Below are 21,541 nucleotides of genomic sequence, written 5' to 3' on the forward strand. Positions count from 1 at the left end.
CCAGAAGCTTGAATCGTGTAATAGGGAAATGTTTTGCAGAATTATTTTGTTTGTGAATGTTAGAAAAGGTATGTGCTGGACTTACAGGGTTAACGTCACTGTCCAATCATCCCTATGTCAATCTAATGCATTATCATGTAAAAAAAAAAAGTATATCAGCATCAGATGCAAAGCACGTGACATGTTTCTGTGTCAGTGTTGCAGACGTAAGCGTCTATGGGTATGTCATTTCAGAGTACCATGTATCAAGGGCAGTATTTATTACATTTGTGGAAATCTGTATTTTATTATTATCACGTTCTTGATTTCGGGGTTTTGTCTATGGTGAATCCGAAGCACTTTAAAGTCTGAGAATCACGGAAACCTAAGTAAGGTTTTACAGAAGCTTTTTAATAACTTGGACTAATGGCATGTTGTACAGGCCTAGAATCCTCAATGAACCGTTGATGGATGACTGTAAGAGCAATCGGTTCCAGAGCGAGCAGAAATGTTTACTGGTCTAACCAGTCGAAACGACTTTGTGATGTATAAGGACATATATGTGCACTCAAGAGTTGTAGACGGAAATGCACTTGACCTCAACATATTAAACTCCCCAAGCATGTCCCCATTTTTTTAAAAATATTGACAACACATGCAGGCATTAAGCAGTATCGTATTAATGCTTCAGTTTAGTGGTTTAAGAGTCGGTTGTGTATACTAAGCATGATCTTCATAAAAATACATCAGGTTACCATGCTGTCACCACTATCCTTAGCGATTTTCTTTCTTCATTCTAGGCTAGTGCAGCATTTTTTGAAGAATTCACGCCAAGGTGCTAATCATTGTCATGTATCACACGCATTCAAACGGAATAACAGATCAGCTTCTTTCTCTTCTCTCCAAAGCTTTGTGTATGCAGCTGCCAATGTAGTAACGCTTCGAATAGACTGATAGCAGAATTTCCTTTCATAACCTCTCATGACTAATTCAGCAGGAAAAAGGACAATAAGCACAATTTTGCTGCTCACCTTTTGTTCAAACATATTGTAGTATGGAATTTAAAAAAAATGTTATCTGTAACTATTTAAATAGAAAACACTAAGTACAGCGTCACATGCCTGAATGCAGAATACTTTTCTTATTATTAATTGTGAATTCATCAGGTTACAAGTTTCCATTTGAAGAGGACTTCAATGACTCATTTTAAAACAGGATTTTATATTCGAAAAGAAACATGGCTTTTTTCTTATCTTTGCTCTCTAACTCTAGCTCTTTTTTTTAAATTACATGGCATGATTTTGGTTGATATGATACTTTTGGTTGATATGATACTGTAAATGTTTAAGATCACAAGTTGCAGTGATATTTCATTCTGAAATTGTGAACTTTGTACAATTTTTATTATGCTGGTGTTGACATCTCTTAATCAATAAAACTTGTGTTGCCACATGGCATATCTCTTTGTCTCAGTGTTAAAATATAAGGGAAAGTACAAGCCACGCTCAGCGCCAACAAAAGATGCCACCGAGAAGTCTAGTCCTTCATGTGACTAATTACCTCGCTCGCGACGGAGTAAGCAGGGTGAGGTGTTGTAATCAGTGCGGTTTGTTTGTTTGTTACTTGCGAAAATCAGAGATTTTTGCAAGTATGTTGATCTGTCCGTTTGTCCATTGTTTGTTTGTTTCTTGGTGCTCTCGCATCATCATTTCTTGACCAACCTTCACCAGGAGAACTCACTAGGGTCACATCATTAGTTTTTGGTAGGTCAACATCGAAGGTCAAGGTCACCACGGTCAAATCTTGTAAAAACACCTAATCGGCCATTACTTTCCGAACCAGTATTCGTATCGAGATGGGACTGGTGGCGTCGGAAAGCATTTTTGAATCCTTTTCGAGTTCACCATTGACATTTTACCTGTGATGTCATCTTGAGGTCAAAAAATGAGGTCAAATTTTGCAAAATTTTTTGACAAATTTGACCTTGACCTCAAAAACGTGTTTATCGATTTGATATCAATACTCTGACCATGAATTAGCATTCTGGGCCTAATTCTAAGGTCATATGCAAAATGTGGGGTCAAAAGGTCAAAGGTCAAGGTCACAGTACCGATTTTTAGTGCCAACATTTCAAGTGCCTATAACTCAGAAAGTTGAACTCAGAATTTGATGAAATGTTTTTTGTAGATTCTCCATTAGAACCCCCTTTGATCGATAAAATAAAATCCTGAGTGAACTTGATAATGACATCACAAAAAATCACGTCATATTCCATCGAATTCCCATTATAATCATTCTGTCTGTCCGTCTGTCCATCACACTTTGAGGGGAACTACTTTGTGAACAGCATAACTACCAAAAGGAACAATGGTACAGCCTAGTGAGTGGTACCAATGGACTCGGGGAACATTGTAGTTGTGCACCCATATGAGACATTTGACCTTGACCCAAATATGACCTTGTTTGAAAGTCACGAAAAACACTGAAAATATCATGGAAATCAAGCTGACGGGTATTACTTTGTGAACACCATAATTACCAGAATAAACAAAGGCATAACCTAGTGAGTGGTACCAATGGACTTGGGGAACATTGTAGTGTGGGACATTTAACCGTGACCCAATTATGACCTTGTCTGAAGGTCACGAAACTCAATTTGACGAGTACTATTCTGTGAATACCATACTGTCAGAAGGAACGATGGTGAGTGATGGCAATGGACTCAGGAGACATCGTAGTTGTGCTGCAGAACAGCCATTAGCTGTTTTGATTGCCACACGTAACCTGCTCATATCGTTGCCCTGCGCAACGTAGCTCCTTGTTTTTCTTTCTTTTTCTGTCGCCGTTAAGATGATTGATCTGTAGAGGTCAATGAGTGTAAAACAGTCGAAGCATCATGCTTTGACACCCAACATGGAAGGAGATGGAAAATGGTCTTAACCGAGACATGGGCATCCTGGCAGACTACCTTCAGAAGTGGCACCTTCAGCTCAGCGTGGGCAAGACAGTGTCTGCAGCATATCATCTCAACTATTGGGAAGCAAGAAGGGAACTGGACGTGTATGTTGACAACAATCACCTGGAGTTCCAGCAAGCCCCCAAGTACCTTGGCGTATGCTTGGATCGGATACTGTCCTATAAGCAACACCTGGATGAAGTGAAGGCCAAGGTAACAGCAAGGGTCTCACTCATCCGCTGTCTGGCGGGTTCGACTTGGGGAGCTTCCCCCAGACCCTTCGCATATCCACGCAAGCCCTTGTCCTACCTGTAGCCGAATACTGTGCCCCTGCCTGGAGCAGAAGTCCACACATGAACAAGGTAGATATTGCCATCAACAGCGCCCTCTGGATAGTAACTGGTTGTCTGAAACTCACCCCTGTGTCCCACCTGCCAGTCCTTGCTGGAATCACCCCAGCCAGTCTCCGACAGGATGCAGCTACCCTCACCCTGACAAGAAAAGCCTGGAAGTACGACTGGCACATCCTGCACAAAGCCACAATAACACTGGCATCACCAGGCAGGCTCAAATCTCGCCATCTCTACAACAAGGCAGTACAAGAGATGCTACAGTCTATCCCTGAGGACTTGTTCAGAGACACCTGGCTGGCAGCATCCTGAAAACAGATGTGGGAGACGGCTGGTTCCTCTCACATCCAACAATACATCAGGGACCCAGGAGGCGGTGTAAAAGGAGAAGACCTGCGACGCCACCTGTGGACCTTGCTGAACTGTCTACGCACTGGGGTCAGCCGCTTCAAGTCATTTTTGAAGAATGGGGCCTATCGGACAGTGTGGCATGCGAGTGTGGTGAACCTGAACAGACTGCCGAGCACATAATCACCGGCTGCCCCCTATACAGCCCACCCTCAGAAGCTGGCCTCTTCGACTTAGGACCAGAGACGAGGGCATGGCTGCACGACACTGAGTTGGCCATCTGATGATATACAAAAGAGAGAGAGAGTGTAAAACAGTGCTGTTAACACAATAGCTCCTGAACTGCTGTTCCAATTCATCTCATCTCATTATCTCTAGCTGCTTTATCCTGTTCTACAGGGTCGCAGGCAAGCTGGAGCCTATCCCAGCTGACTACGGGCGAAAGGCAGGGTACACCCTGGACAAGTCGCCAGGTCATCACAGGGCTGACACATAGACACAGACAACCATTCACACTCACATTCACACCTACGCTAAATTTAGAGTCACCAGTTAACCTAACCTGCATGTCTTTGGACTGTGGGGGAAACCGGAGCACCCGGAGGAAACCCACGCGGACACGGGGAGAACATGCAAACTCCACACAGAAAGGCCCTCGCCGGCCACGGGGCTCAAACCCGGACCTTCTTGCTGTGAGGCGACAGTGCTAACCACTACACCACCGTGCTGCCCACTGTTTCAATTAACTTTAAATTTTCAGGAAAGATTCTTTCATGGGACCGTAAACTCCTTATTGATTTTGGGTACTTATCAATCAAAACTGAATGATCTGTGATTTTTGCAAATATCGTGCTCTGAACAACTTCTCATTTGTTTGTATGTCTGACTGTTAACAATCTAGCGTCTAGATGGTTGCGCTGATTGACTTCAAATTTTCAGGGTAGGTGGGCAGTGGTCCGTAGATTACCTGATTAAATTTTGGGGATAATCGGGTCAATGTGAAGGTCAAGGTCACTGGAAAGGTCAACCTTTCGGTCAAAATAACATTTTCCATTATAACTCAAAAATGGTTGCCGATAGATAAATGTTTACTATTATGGGTATATAGGAACTCCCATATGGACTTTCATTTGGCACCATAATCTTTGACCTTGAGTGACCTTGAAAGGTCAAACTCAATGTCACGAATTTTCAGAGGGCTATAACTTGAAAACGGTTGATGGTAGACAGATATTTACCATTATCAACTTATAGGGAGTGCTATATGGGCTTTCATTTGGCACCATGATCTTTGACCTTGAATTACTTTGAAATGTCAAACTCAAGGTCATGGATTTTCATAGGACTGTAACCTGACAGCTGACCATTGAGAAATATTACCGTTATCAACATATAGGTATAAAATAAGTGCTGCCAGGTGAGGTTTGTTTTGCCTGGCAACACTTGCTTGTGTGACAGACAGAAATAACTTTCAAAATATACTTACAACATAAAGAAACCTGTTAAAGAAAATCTGTTCCAGGGATCTGACCTTGCTGTGGTGCTAATCAGTTAATATACAGTTTACAGTGTATGTATGCACACTGTCAGAAAATAAAGTACATTATTCAGTTCATTATTGGCTACTCTACTACCAGGATATCAGCTCATATACCATGAGTAGAGAAAAACAAAATGGCGGAACATGTTGCTGAACCAACCAAGGACGAAATAAAAACTCTACTCGAAATTAGAGTAGAGTATTTTTAAATTAAATTAGAGTATCTTTATTAGGAGGTAAAGCAGACACGAGGAAATTTACAGCTGCTTACCTTTTGTGTTAATCCTTTTCATTTTTGTCCACTTGTAGGTCACCTCTTCAGAGTTATAACAGAAATTACTCTCTTCTCAGATCTCAGAGCAAGATGATCTAACCAATTTAAAGTTAATAGTAGTGAAAATAATAATAATAATAATAATAATAATAATAATAATAATAATAATAATAATTCAAATGGGGCGGCACGGTGGTGTAGTGGTTAGCGCTGTCACCTCACAGCAAGAAGGTCCGGGTTCGAGCCCCATGGCTGGCGAGGGCCTTTCTGTGTGGAGTTTGCATGTTCTCCCCGTGTCCGCATGGGTTTCCTCTGGGTGCTCCGGTTTCCCCCACAGTCCAAAGACATGCAGGTTAGGTTAACTGGTGACTCTAAATTGAGCGTAGGTGTGAATGTGAGTGTGAATGGTTGTCTGTGTCTATGTGTCAGCCCTGTGATGACCTGGCGACTTGTCCAGGGTGAACCCCGCCTTTCGCCCGTAGTCAGCTGGGATAGGCTCCAGCTTGCCTGCAACCCTGTAGAACAGGATAAAGCGGCTAGAGATAATGAGATGAGATGAGATAATTCAAATGTATAATAATGTTCATGATACACAAAACCAGCCCTTGTTATGTTTTCCAAACTTCATGTCTACTTTCAATTCCACAGAAACTGACTTTTAAAAAACGCTGACCACATAAAATGTCATTCACTCCTCAAATAGTTAAAGGACTAATTAGGTGATTAACCGTAGGTGCTTCTTTAGCACCGTCAGTGCTAAAACACTCATAAAACACTCGTGAACATATAATAGACACTATTATTCTATCCACATTCACTGGATATGAGCAATCGCGTGCTCTGATTGGCTACTCTACTACTAGGATATCAGCTCATATACTATGAGTAGAGAAAAATAAAATGGTGGTGTGTGTTGCTGAACCAACCGAGGACGAAATAAAAACTGTACTTGAAAACAAAACACAAAAAAATACAAAACAAAGCAACAAAACATGGAATAAAAGTATTTGATCTTAAGAACGTATCTTTTTTTTCAAGAATTATTATTAACAGGATAAAGCGGCTAGAGATACTGAGATGAGATGAGATTATTATTATTATTATTATTATTATTATTATTATTATTATTACAGCATTTTTCACAAATTGCTCCTGTCATTTTGCCAGTTTGTTTACATTCTAAATGGAAATTATTTTGTCAACATTTTGTATAAAGTTTTCATTTATCAAATTTGCAAAATTCAATAATTGGTATATTCATATTATAAAAGTTGGGGGTGGGGAGTAAACTGCTTTTTGGATGTTGGAATGTGTGTATTGATAATTTTATCATTGCAATTTTGGACAATTTTGTGAATTCTGTTACTGATTTTAATTCATTGTATGCTCCGCCTACCTGCCCAGGGACTACAGGCAAAAAATAGCAACTTGCTAAAAATAAATAAATAAATAAATAAATAAAAATGCTCTGTTTCTCAAAATCCAGTGAATGTGGATAGAATAAAACAGTTAATCCACTCACTCTTGTCATACATGGCTTATAGTGCTATCAGCTCATGTACGAATCGATTTCATGGAATAACTTAAAAATTATAGATATGCACGGATACAATGGCTTGTCACTGGATCAGTACCCTGTATGGTACTTATTTGTACCCTTTAAATACTGCTAGGGAACATATATGTACCTTTTTGGCCCTAAAAAGGTACACAGTTACCTTGAGGTCCAATAATGAGCCCTGGGGGTACATTAGTGTAGGTTGTACCTTGGGGGACAGAAATGGACTCCTACTGTACAGCGATTTCTGACAGTGGCAACTGTGGAGCATGTGCAGAGCGCCGAGGCCAGTTTGGGTCCAATTTGAATGTATACATGCAGGAGTAAGTTGACTTCAAACCGCATTATCTAGTTGTGTTAATCTGACTTTGAGAAATTTGAATTACTACGATTTCAGTCAGACTAACGTTTACATGTATTTTAAACGTCTGGTTTTAGTCGGACAAACACAATAATTTGATTTTTTTTCTAACATCGCGTAAACGTACTGAGTGATAATTCCAAATAAATAGAGCAAACATTCAACCATTCATTCTTGAGATATTGTGCTAATCAGCATCTCAGATGGACAAATGGATGGCAAAAATCATAGCAAGCCAAAAAAAATGGGCCTTGAGTTCCTGAACGCGAGTGTGTAAGTAACATCTCTGTATCCTAAACAGGCGACAAAACCAGGACAACGCTCAGTAAACACATTCATCAGCTGGACATGTTCCATCAAAGATGCCTTCGACAAATCATGAACATCCGCTGGTGGCATAAAGTGACCAATATGCAGGGCAAAGTTGACCTCAATTAGCACAATGGTGAGAACATCAAGGTTACACTGGCTGGGACTACACCTGCCGCATGCTGGATAACAGATTACCAAAACGCATTCTGTTTGGTGAACTGTCTTCTGGTACATGTTCCAAAGGCAGACCCAGAAAGAGATGGAAAGATGCTATCAAAGAGGATATGAAGGCTTTTGGAATCAGCTTGGATTGGTACACACTCACCCAATCCAGACCAGACTGGCAGTCCGTAAAGGTGGTGAGTTGGCAGAAGCTGCTGCAGCAACAAAAGCAGCCCAGCAGAGACAGAAGAGACATGAACGCCGACAGTGTCCCCCATCATCATTCGTGACGGGGACATAAGAAGAAGAAGAATACTAAACAGGCAGGAAGCTATTGTAGAAAAACTGTTCCAGACATCTGACCTTGCTGTAACCTTGTCCCTTGTCCATGTGTGGATCAGTTCCAAAATCTGATCAGTTCATCTCCGAGTTATAATGATAATTCCACATAAATCCTGCAAACTCAATTCGACCAATCGTTCTTGTCATCATTACTCACGAGAATATCGGACAGATTTTCGGACAGAACCTGAAAAATCACAATGACTTCAGCACTCAGTGGCAGAGAGACAAGTGAATGCTCTTCACTGATGACTGTTGCCTATTGTTTTTAATAACTGAAGTAAAATAGGATGCTATGGTACTAAATGTTGCGCTAAAATACTGCAGTCTGACATTCTGGTTCCCTTTGAGCCATTTCTTTTCCATGTTATACTTGCTTTCAGGATTACATACACATCAGACATAGACACAGACTTCAGCACCCCATCCCACTTTGTCATTGTAGAGATGCTCCGACCCAGCTGTCTGACCATAACGATTCAGCTCTTGCCAAATGTCACTCATGTCTTCACACCTGCCTGTTTCACTCACATCCAACACGTCAACTATGAGAAACAACAGTTTGTTTATTGTCTAATATCTCCCACACCTTGACACGTGCCATTGTTATGAGATAATCATTATTTCCTATGTCTTCATTATAGCAGTATTAGGAAATATGTCACTGTTTTTACACAGATATTCCATAATATTATATTACAAATAATAATATTTGTTCCAGTAACCTAATCAATATAAAATTAGATCAGACTGACTGTACAGCTGCTGCCAGCACCTTTGATCTAAAGGTGGGGCTATTAAATATTAGATCTCTTACATCTAAAGCGCTAATGGTTAATGAACTCATTACTGATCAGGAGTTTAATGTACTGTGTTTAACAGAAACATGGATTAAGCCAAATGAATATATAGCATTAAATGAAGCGAGTCCTCCTGGATACAGTTATATACACCAGCCTCGTCTAACTGGCAGAGGAGGAGGCGTCGCGGTTATTTATAACGATTATCTAGGTGTAACACACAAACCTGGTTATAAATTTAATACATTTGAAGTTCTTCATACTCATATAATGTATGTAGCCTCAAAAAATAAGTCTACCCAGTTAATTCCATTGCTTATTATTTACAGGCCCCCGGGGCCATATTCTGAGTTTCTTTCTGAATTTGCAGATTTTATCTCAGATTTGGTTATTTCCTTAGACAAAGCTTTAGTTGTCGGAGATTTTAATATTCACTTTGATAACCCAGAAGACCCTTTAAAAACAGCGTTTGTGTCCATCTTAGATTCAGTCGGGATTAAGCAGAATGTCATAGGACCGACCCATAATGGTGGTCACACCCTTGATCTAATACTAACATTCAGATTAAACGTAGACAATATAGTCATACTTCCACAGTCTGAAGTTATCTCAGATCATTGTCTCATCTCATTCAAAATATGTCTGAGTAATAATTTATGCACCTCACCACGCTACTGTATTAAACGTACTTTCACGTCAACTACTGCACAGAGCTTTATAAATGATCTCCCAGAGCTGTCAACTTTGATTGGGTCACTGTCAGCCCCTGCAGAACTCGATCAGGCAACTGAATGCTTAGAGTCAACATTCCGCCATACTTTAGATAATGTAGCTCCTCTAAAAAGGAAAATGGTCAGAGACAAAAAATTAGCACCCTGGTATAATGATGACACTCGCACATTAAAACAGACCACTCGAAAATTGGAACGTAAATGGCGTCAAACAAAATTGGTAGTGTTCAAACTGGCGTGGAAGGAGAGCTTCCTGAAGTATAAAAAAGCTCTTAGTGCTGCGAGATCAACATATCTCTCCTCCCAAATAGAAGATAACAAAAATAATCCTAGATTCCTATTTAATACTGTAGCAAAATTAACCAGGAATAAGTCCACTATCAACACATGCACACCTGCAGTATGTAGTAGCAACGACTTCATGAATTTTTTTAATGACAAAATTGAGAATATCCGACAAAAAATTCAAACTACTAATTTAAGGTTAGACAATGAAAGTGACCTTGTAGTTAACAATATAACTGTATCAGATCATCAGTTAGAATGTTTTACTCCCCTAAAAGAAACTGAATTACTCTCATTAATCTCTACATCAAAAGCCTCAACTTGCGTACTAGATCCCTTACCGACACATCTATTCAAACAGATAATGCCTGGAGTAATTGAACCGCTTCTAAAAATAATAAATTCTTCTCTTATGATTGGCTATGTACCCAAATCCTTTAAACTAGCAGTTATCAAACCCCTGATTAAAAAACCTGACCTTGATCCCTGTCAGCTGTCCAATTATCGGCCAATATCAAACCTCCCCTTTATCTCCAAGATCCTTGAAAAAGCTGTGGCACAGCAGTTATGCTCATATTTACATAGGAATAACATCCATGAAATGTATCAGTCAGGATTTAGACCTCATCATAGCACAGAGACAGCACTGGTTAAAGTAGTAAACGACCTACTGTTGGCGTCTGATCAGGGCTGTGTCTCGCTACTTGTGTTGCTTGACCTTAGTGCAGCATTTGATACCATTGATCATTCCATTCTTCTGGATAGACTAGAAAATGTTGTGGGAGTTAAGGGAATGGCCCTCTCCTGGCTCAGGTCTTATCTAACTGATCGTTATCAGTATGTCGATATAAATGGTGATATTTCTAGACGTACCGAGGTAAAGTTTGGTGTTCCACAAGGTTCTGTCTTGGGTCCACTGCTTTTTTCTCTATATATGTTACCTCTGGGCGATATTATTCGTAAACATTGTATTAGTTTCCACTGTTATGCTGATGACACACAGTTGTATGTCTCTGCAAAACCTGATGAGAGACACCAGCTTAATAGAATTGAGGAATGTGTTAAGGACATTAGACACTGGATGCTCGTTAATTTCCTTCTGCTTAACTCTGACAAGACTGAAGTACTTGTGCTAGGACCACATACAGCTAGAAGTAAGTTTTCTGATTACACAGTAACTCTGGATGGCCTTTCTGTTTCTTCACGTGCAGCAGTAAAAGACCTCGGAGTGATTATTGACCCCAGTCTTTCATTCGAAACTCACATTGATAACATCACCCGGATAGCTTTCTTTCATCTCAGAAATATTGCAAAGATAAGAAATTTAATGTCACTACATGATGCAGAAAAACTAGTTCATGCTTTCGTTACCTCCAGGTTGGATTATTGTAATGCCTTACTGTCTGGATGTTCCAATAAGTGCATAAACAAGCTCCAGTTAGTTCAAAATGCCGCAGCAAGAGTCCTTACTAGAACTAGAAAATATGACCACATCACGCCTGTCTTATCCACACTGCATTGGCTCCCAATCAAATTTCGTATTGATTATAAAATACTACTATTGACCTTTAAAGCACTAAATGGTCTCGCACCACAGTACCTGAGTGAACTTCTGCTCCTCTATGACCCGCCACGCCTACTTAGATCAAAAGGTGCAGGCTATCTGCTGGTACCTCGTATATTGAAGGCTACATCAGGGGGCAGAGCCTTTTCTTACAAAGCCCCACTGTTATGGAACAGCCTTCCAAGTAATGTTCGGGAATCAGACACAGTCTCAGCATTTAAGTCTAGGCTGAAAACATATCTGTTTAGTCAAGCCTTTTGTTAATGGTGTTTATGAGGTAAAGGAGTAGATCTGGAGGGTCCTCAGACATAGAGTGTTTTGGTAAACTGGGATGTATGGATGCTGTCAGTCCCCACTCGCTTGCTCACTCGAGTTTGTTGACGGTGCAGTGGCTGGCTGCTTTATGTCCTGGGGCTCCCTCATGCCTGTGTTACCTTCTGGCTCTCTCCTTTTAGTTATGCTGTCATAGTTAGTTGCCGGAGTCCCTGCTTGTACTCGGTGCAATATGTATACTGTTCCTACTTATTCAGGTGACATTGGGCATACCTAACCACCTGTGTTTTCTTTCTCCCCCCCCCCCCCAAATCTGTCCCTCTGAGTTACATGGAGTCAACAGGAAATCTTTTGGTGGAGACGGTGGGGACCTCGACTGGCTATCGTAGCCTGCAGGGAATCGGCCGTCAGACATTCTGTCGCATGTCCCAGACCCGGTGAAATGTAACTGAATTGTCTTGGCCAGGCCTAAGAGTCCCATCTGCATCTCATCATTGCTGAGGAGTGTGCTCCCATCACCCAATCAAGCATCCAGCCAGAGCAGGTCATGATATATTTTTTACCATATTAACATGCCATTGTGCGTCATGCCTGATGTAAAGACTCTCGTCTCTGCGAGCCTACCACACAGATTTAATACTTGTCATTTTTAGGGCATACCTAACAACGTGTTTTCTTTCTCTCTCCCCCCCCCCCATCTGTCCCTCTGAGTTACATGTTGATCCTGGGATTGAGATGCTGGCCTCTTCTGCCCCTCGGACCTGCTTGATCCATCCTGGTGCCCTGTGTCTGGTCGGAGTTTTATCGCCCCACTCCTGTGAAGGACGGCCCCATGAGGACAGTTGAGGGTTATACCTGTTAAAACTGTTAATATTATAGTCAGGCTGTCTGTTGTTGCCCAAATGAGGATGGGTTCCCTTTTGAGTCTGGTTCCTCTCGAGGTTTCTTCCTCATGTCGTCTGAGGGAGTTTTTCCTTGCCACCGTCGCCACAGGCTTGCTCATTGGGGATAGATTAGGGATAAAATTAGCTCATGTTTTTAAGTCGTTCAAATTCTGTAAAGCTGCTTTGCGACAATGTTTATTGTTAAAAGCGCTGTACAAATAAACTTGATTTGATTTGATTTGATAATATTGGCGGAAAGAAGGCAACTCAATATTCCGGCATTAGTGTTTTACACTGAACCAAATAAAGCCGGCATGAAGCCGCGCCAGCGTGTGTGTTTACACCGTGAGCTGGTGTTCCACAACCAGAGGCGTGACGTGTCACAACGGAGCATCGGTATCTAGCATGATGTAGCTACATGTCGGAAATATGAATACCCTGAGCATACATACATACCGTACCCTGATGATTGCTTTAAAAACTATAGCAGGTGAACTGAGTGTTGAGGTGCTTTTGTTAGCTGTGCACATCATATGGAACATGTAATCACTTCCATTAAATAATGAACTTCCATGCAAAATTCCAGGTGCTGGTTCGTGGTTTGTTTTTCCATAGGTCTCTATTTCCCCCAGCACCAAGCACAACAACAACAACAACAACAACAGACTACTGCATTTGGCAGATCAGATGCTACACTAGCACTGTTTTTTTTTTAATGGCAGTTTTAGTTGGTTCTGTTGGTCATGATAATCCAGCCCCTAACCCTGACATAACCATTTCTTGGTTCTAGACAAGCAAAGTGTTGGTGCCGCTCGATCTCGAACCAGTTTACCAGGCCAAGAGCCGGTTCTTTGGCTGTTAAAACACAAGGCAAGGCACTGGCCCCAAACAGGCCCTTGGACTGCCTTGTTTGAAAAGGGGTGTCTGTGATCTTGTGTGAAAAAATGAAATATGGATAAAACTTGTTGAATAAAACTGTGAAACTGATGCATTACTCTGGAGCCCCCTAAGGGTCATGGTGGGGATTTGTTTTTTTCTTGCAAGACTTTTGCATTAACCCTTAGTACACTACATTAGTACAATACCATTGGGGTAGCCATGGCCTGAAGGTTAAAGAAGCAGCCTTGGGCCCAAAGGGTCACCTGTTTGATTCTAGGGCCGGCAGGAAAAACATGAGGGGAGTTGAGTGAATGAGCAGCACTTTCCCCTCCCTCTGTATCATGCCTGAAGTGCCCTTGAGCAAGGCACCTAACTACCAACTGCTCCCCGGGCGCTGTAGCATCGCTACTCACTGTTCTGTGTGTGTGTGTGTGTGTGTGTGTGTGTGTGTGTGTGTGTGTGTGTGTGTGTGTGTGTGTGCTCATTGCTCACTTGTGTGTGCATGTGTACGGTTTGTTCATGGCTTCAGATGAGTTAAATGCAGAGGAGGAATTTCACTGTGCTTGAGTGTACACGTGACAAAAATAAAGGCTTCTTCTTCTTGATATAAATATAATCTTGTTGCAACATACTCCAGGGAAACCACTTTTCGAGGTGAACATGTTCTCAGAGTAAATCCTAATTTATAACGGAGGCAAACAACCTAAAATAATGACACGTTCCTGACTGTGATGTGTAACATTTATGTCTGCAACAAACCTTCAGGCTCTGTGACATAAAAGAGACATGGACAATAATGAAAGACAAAAGAGATTTTTGTCCAAAATAAAATGTTCCAGTTGTGAAATTCCATATATTAGTTAATTAGAACTTAGAATGAACACTTTAATTCTGGCTGTGTGACACAGAGTTGCAACAAACACGGCACAATTAGTTGTTGTTGTTGTTGTTGTTGTTGTTTTTATAAATAAAATTTTACTGACTATTTAATAAGCAATATGAAATTTATCTTAAGGGGATGATCATAAAAATAAAAATGTATTTCAAAACTAGTATAAACTAACACACGAGCAGAGCATACACAAGCTTATTTATTTTTATTTATTTTATTAATAACAAAATGATAAAATACAAACATTCATCAGCTTATATAGACCAATTTTTTTAAATTAAAATAAATTATTTTTACAATAATTATTTTACAACAGTTATTATTGGTTAATTAATCAACCCGAAGACCCCCCCCCCTCGCCCTTTGATCTTGTTGTCTGATGACGCAGCTCGTTACCTGAGATGGAATTTTTTAGCACAATCAACAATTTTTCAGAAAACCCGGACGTTATCATCGCAGGTAAGCATGGTGGAAAGATCATGGACATGTTTTTACTGATCAAATTCACCAATATTTCATGATCTCCTCGTCGAAACCTACTTTGTTTCTTACTCTTTCATTTGACAGCTGCCATTTTGTATCTAAACGTGAGTTTGAGAAGTCACGTGTGTGAGGTGTCGATAATAGTGATCACTTTCACCGGTGTCCACCATTATCGACACCCTGTGGGATTAAGGGACATTTACAACTGTTATGGATCGATCTTTGTGTAACACTGTTGAAGTCGATGAAGTACTTTAAAAAAATAAAAGTGCTGTGATTTATAAGAATTTTTTTCTGATTCATAACAGAAACGAATGTTTATAGAGTATTTGGAATTTGATTGCAATAAATAGAGTTAGAGCAGAATTAAATTAATATAAAAAATGACACGTTTGAAATATTCAGATTTTTCTGATCCATTCAGAATATATATATATATATCCTGCGTCAGTTGCTAGGGAACCACGGCAAACTGATGAGAAATGGGCTACTGGAACAAGACATCGATGGACGAGGACAGAAAATACGGATTTGCTGGAATGCTACTATACAAGCAATCCCAGAGAGAGGGGATACATGCAGAGAATGTGGGACCATTGGATACTTCGAAACCCACAATCAAGGCTAACAAAGAAACAGCTATTAGCCCAGTGTTCCAACATCCATAATCGAAATCTGCTATCACAACTAGAGATTAATGTAATACAACAACGATGCTACGGCAAGGGGGAGCCAGGAAGACAGGTCAGCGGGGAGATGTCATCATCCCCACAACCAGAGATTGGGTACCAAGCCCCAACAGCTAACAGCCTCAACACAAGAGCTGCTGACCTGAGAAGGAAGATCGTGACCCAACTGGAAACCTGGAGCCCCCGACAAATACCGAAGCTGAGTTGCCAAGTACCTTCAGAAGATCTACTAGTAGATGTGAATGCTGCTCTGAAGACAATCTCCACAAGAACCATCACTGAGACCAACAAGCTGATACACAGTACAGCAACAGTAATCATGGAGATGCTTGGACACAAGGTGGGCTCGGGACATAACAAACAGTATCCACCATGGAAGAGACGATTAGAGGCCAAGATAAAGGCAGCAAGGAGAGAAGTTAGCCAGCTAGCTGAACTACAGAAAGGGAACATGGTGAATAAAGGGGCGCCCAGGAAGTACAACTCACTCTCCATACCAGAGGCACTCGAAACTGCCAAACAGCGACTAACAGCTCTGGCCACCCGGTTGAGGAGATACACCAAGGAAGGAGAGGCCAGGAGAATAAACAAGCTGTTCTCCACTGAACCAGCCAAGGTGTACTCTCAATGGCAGGGGAACAACAACCGGTCAGACCCACCAAGAGCTGAGGTGGAAAAATACTGGAAAGACATATGGGAAAGAAAGGCATCACACAACACCGATGCCCAATGGTTAGTGGACCTAAGAGCTGACCACAGCAACCTCCCAGAACAAGAACCAGTAACCATCTCAATGGCAGACGTCCAAGAAAGAGTGTCAAAGATGAAGAGCTGGACAGCACCAGGCCCCGATATGATCCATACGTACTGGCTGAAGAAGCTAACTGCACTCCATGAATGCCTAGCAGCACAGATGAACCAGCTTCTGAGGGATGGAACCCACCCAGAATGGCTAACCCAAGGCAGGACAGTCCTAATCATGAAGGACCCCCAGAAGGGACCCATCCCATCCAACTACCGGCCAATTACCTGTCTCTGCACAACATGGAAGGCCCTGTCAGGCATCATTGCGGCAAAAATGAGTAAGCATGTGGCTCAATACATGAGCGAGGCACAGAAAGGAATTGGCAGTAACACCAGAGGAGCCAAGCACCAGCTACTGGCCGATAGAACAGTCGCCCGAGACTGTAAGAAGAGACAGACCAACCTGTGCACTGCCTGGATTGACTACAAGAAAGCCTACGACTCAATGCCACACACATGGATACTGGAATGTCTGGAACTGTATAAGATCAACAGGAACCTAAGGACCTTCATACAGAACTCAATGGAAATGTGGAAGACAACCCTAGAGGCCAACTCAAAAAAACCCATTGCCCAAGTCAACATCAAGTGCGGCATATACCAAGGAGATGCGCTATCACCACTGCTGTTCTGCATAGGCCTGAACCCCCTCAGTCAGATCATCACGAAGAGCGGCTACGGGTACCGATTCCGTAGTGGGGCAACAATCAGCCACCTGCTCTACATGGATGACATCAAGCTGTATGCCAGGAACGAGCGAGAAATAGACTCGCTGATCCACACCACCCGGATCTACAGCGATGACATAGGGATGTCATTCGGACTGGACAAGTGTGGCCGGATGGTCTCAAAGAGAGGCAAGATGATCCGGACTGAAGGGATTGACCTACCAGAGGGCAACATAGGTGATATCCAAGACAGCTACAAGTACCTTGGCATCCCACAGGCTAATGGAAACCATGAAGAGGCCACAAGGAAGTCAACCACAGCCAAATACCTCCAGAGAGTAAGGCAGGTCCTGAAAAGTCAGCTGAATGGTAAAAACAAGGTCCGAGCCATCAACATGTACGCACTACCAGTCATCAGATACCCCGCTGGTATCATAAACTGGCCAAAGGAGGAGATAGAAGCCACAGATATCAAGACTAGAAAGCTCCTCACCATGCATGGAGGGTTCCACCCCAAGTCCAGCACCCTGAGACTATACACTAAGCGGAAAGAGGGAGGCCGAGGGCTAGTGAGCGTCAAGACCACGGTCCAGGATGAAACATCGAAAATCCGAGAATACATCAGAAAGATGGCCCCAAAGGATGAACTGCTAAGTGAATGTCTCAGGCAGCAGAACCCTGAAGAGAGTGCAGAGGAGGAGGAGGAACAGACAACCTGGAGAGACAAACCCCTACATGGCATGTACCACCGTCAGATAGAGGAAGTGGCTGATATCAAGAAATCCTACCAGTGGCTGGATAATGCAGGACTGACAGACAGCACAGAGGCACTAATCATGGCAGCACAAGAACAGGCCATAAGCACAAGAGCCATAGAGGCCAGGATCTACCAGAGTAGATCAGACCCAAGATGCAGACTGTGCAAAGAAGCCCCTGAAACAGTCCAGCACATAGTAGCAGGGTGTAGGATGCTAGCTGGATCAGCGTACATGGAGAGGCACAACCAAGTGGCTGGGATAGTATACAGGAACATCTGCAACCAGTATGGAATAGAAATACCCAAGTCCCAATGGGCCATACCACAGAAGGTGGCTGAGAACAACAGGGCCAAGATTCTGTGGGACTTCAGCTTCCAGACTGACAAACAGATCCTGGCTAACCAACCGGACATAGTGGTGGTGGACAAAGAGCAGAAGAGGGTGGTGGTGATAGATGTGGCGATCCCAGCTGACGCCAACATCAGGAAGAAGGAACATGAGAAACTTGAGAAGTATCAAGGGTTGAAAGAGCAGCTGGAATGGATGTGGAAGGTCAAGGGTTGCGTGGTCCCAGTGGTAGTGGGGGCACTTGGGGCAGTAACCCCCAAACTGGGAGAGTGGCTCCAGCAAATCCCAGGAACAACATCTGAAGCCTCAGTCCAGAAGAGCGCAGTCCTAGGAACATCGAAGATACTGCGCAGAACCCTCAAACTCCCAGGCCTCTGGTAGAGGACCCGAGCTTGAGGATGACATGGATACCACCCCCCCGCCGGGGGTGAGAAGGAGATTTTTTTTTTTTTTATATGAGCAGTTTGTTGTAAATATCTACCACATATTACAATATCAGTAGACATTTTATATTTTGGTTCAAGGAACGGTGGTGTAGTGGTTAGCGCTGTCGCCTCACAGCAAGAAGGTTCTGGGTTCGAGCCCAGCAGCTTACGAGGGCCTTTCTGTGTGGAGTTTGCATGTTCTCCCCGTGTCCGTGTGGGTTTCCTCCGGGTGCTCCGGTTTCTCCCACAGTCCAAAGACATGCAGGTTAGGTTAACTGGTGACTCTAAATTGACTGTGAGTGTGAATGGTTGTGTGTCTCTGTGTGTCAGCCCTGCGATGACCTGGCGACTTGTCCAGGGTGCCAACAGTAGGCCGTTTACTACTTTAACCAGTGCTGTCTCTGTGCTATGATGAGGTCTAAATCCTGACTGATACATTTCATGGATGTTATTCCTATGTAAATATGAGCATAACTGCTGTGCCACAGCTTTTTCAAGGATCTTGGAGATAAAGGGGAGGTTTGATATTGGCCGATAATTGGACAGCTGACAGGGATCAAGGTCAGGTTTTTTAATCAGTGGTTTGATAACTGCTAGTTTAAAGGATTTGGGTACATAGCCAATCGTAAGAGAAGAATTTATTATTTTTAGAAGCGGTTCAATTACTTCAGGTATTATCTGTTTGAATAGACGTGTAGGTAAGGGATCTAGTACACAAGTTGAGGCTTTTGATGCGGAGATTAATGAAAGTAATTCAGTTTCTCTAAGTGGAGTAAAACATTCTAATTGCTGATCTGATACAGTTATATTGTTAACTACAGGATCACTTACATTGTCTGACCTTAAATTAGTAGTTTAAATTTTTTGTCGGATATTCTCAATTTTGTCATTAAAAAAATTCATGAAATCGTTGCTACTACATACTGCAGGTGTGCATCTGTCTATAGTGGACTTATTCCTGGTTAATTTTGCTACAGTATTATATAGGAATCTAGGATTTATTTTTGTTATCTTCTATTAGGGAGGAGAGATATGTTTATCTCACAGCACTGAGAGCTTTTCTATACTTCATGAAACTCTCCTTCCACGCTAATTTAAACACTACCAATTTTGTTTGATGCCATTTATGTTCCAATTTTTGAGTGGTCTGCTTTAATGCGCGAGTGTCATCATTATACCAGGGTGCTAATTTTTTGTCTCTGACCATTTTCCTTTTAAGAGGAGCTACATTATCTAAAGTATGGCAGAACGTTGACTCGAAGCATTCGGTTGCCTGATCAAGTTCTGCAGGGTCTGACAGTGACCCAATCAAAGTTGATAACTTTAGGAGATCATTTATAAAGCTCTGTGCAGTAGTTGACATGAATGTACGTTTAATACAGTATCGTGGTGAGGTGCATATCATTACTCAGACATATTTTGAATGAGGGTGGCACGGTGGTGTAGTGGTTAGTGCTGTCGCCTCACAGCAAGAAGGTCCGGGTTCGAGCCCCGTGGCCGGCGAGGGCCTTTCTGTGCGGAGTTTGCATGTTCTCCCCGTGTCCGCATGGGTTTCCTCCGGGTGCTCCGGTTTCCCCCACAGTCCAAAGACATGCAGGTTAGGTTAACTGGTGACTCTAAATTGAGCGTAGGTGTGAATGTGAGTGTGAATGGTTGTCTGTGTCTATGTGTCAGCCCTGTGATGACCTGGCGACTTGTCCAGGGTGTACCCCGCCTTTCGCCCGTAGTCAGCTGGGATAGGCTCCAGCTTGCCTGCGACCCTATAGAACAGGATAAAGTGGCTAGAGATAATGAGATGAGATGAGATAATGATCTGAGATAACTTCAGACTGTGGAAGTATGACTATATTTTCTACATTTAACCCGAATGTTAGTATTAGATCAAGGGTGTGACCACCATTATGGGTCGGCCCTATGACATTCCGATTAATCCCTACTGAATTTAAAATGGACACAAATGCTTTTTTCAAAGGGTCTTCTGGGTTATCGAAGTGAATATTAAAATCTCCAACTAAAGCTCTGTCTAAGGAAATAACCAGATCTGAGATAAAATCTGCAAATTCAGAAAGAATTTAAATATGTATAAATAATCATCTGGATGTCGATAATTGTCGACAAAAGTGTTGATAATTGTAGAACAGTGTCACGTGACCTGATACGCAAAGTAATCGGGAATCAACTCGTTTTTGTTTTGTTTTTGTTCCAGTGGAAGTTTGAGTAATTATTCATGCACAATTTACGTACTGAAAGTCTTTTATACTTTTGGAACGGCCAAAAGATCGATAAGGTGTTGATAATTGTAGCCGCCGCTATCTAATTTTTTTACTTGGTTAGCTACACATGGTTAAAATGGCTCTTGTGCAATATACTGACTTACTTGTGCAATATTATCTGGGTAATACTGGTAATAACACCTGTGCAATACTTACACGTGCAATACCACCTTTGTAATACACTTATGTTAACTACCGTATATATTTGCAAACCTGTTAATTTATACAAATTTGTTAATTTTTTTAATCTCTAAATTTGTAGTTTATTTCTTTTATATATATATATATATCTTTTTTTTTGTATGCTTCATACTTTTGCACCACTCCTTCACTGCCTTATCTTTTTCTCTCTATATATTTTGTTTCTGTAACAGTGTAAATTTCCCCTTATGGGATAATAAAAGGCTATCTTGTCTTATCTTATTTTTTATTTTAGATTTTGTAGTTTTTCATAATTGTAAATATTGTAATAACTGCGCATGATCTTAATTTGTAACATCTGGTGTATTTTGATTCGATTAAATAGCATTATTATTATTATGCACATGCGCAGTGAGGGGGAAAGAGGGGGACCGAATTCACTGGAACACCGGTAGGTGGTCA

At 41.8% G+C, this 21,541-nt stretch overlaps 1 protein-coding gene across 1 annotated transcript; it reads left to right on the forward strand.

Moving 5' to 3' along the window:
- Window positions 1–10,929: 10,929 nt before the first annotated feature.
- LOC132883030 (uncharacterized) lies at window positions 10,930–11,826 on the forward strand (the record flags this gene model as incomplete). The annotated part of the gene is made up of 1 exon (XM_060916152.1): window positions 10,930–11,826. A coding segment is annotated over one exon (897 nt), but the record flags the coding sequence as incomplete, so codon positions are not given.
- Between the last annotated feature and the right edge of the window lie 9,715 nt (window positions 11,827–21,541).

Source organism: Neoarius graeffei, chromosome 3, assembly GCF_027579695.1.
Source record: "Neoarius graeffei isolate fNeoGra1 chromosome 3, fNeoGra1.pri, whole genome shotgun sequence".
In the NCBI taxonomy this organism is placed as follows: domain Eukaryota; kingdom Metazoa; phylum Chordata; class Actinopteri; order Siluriformes; family Ariidae; genus Neoarius; species Neoarius graeffei.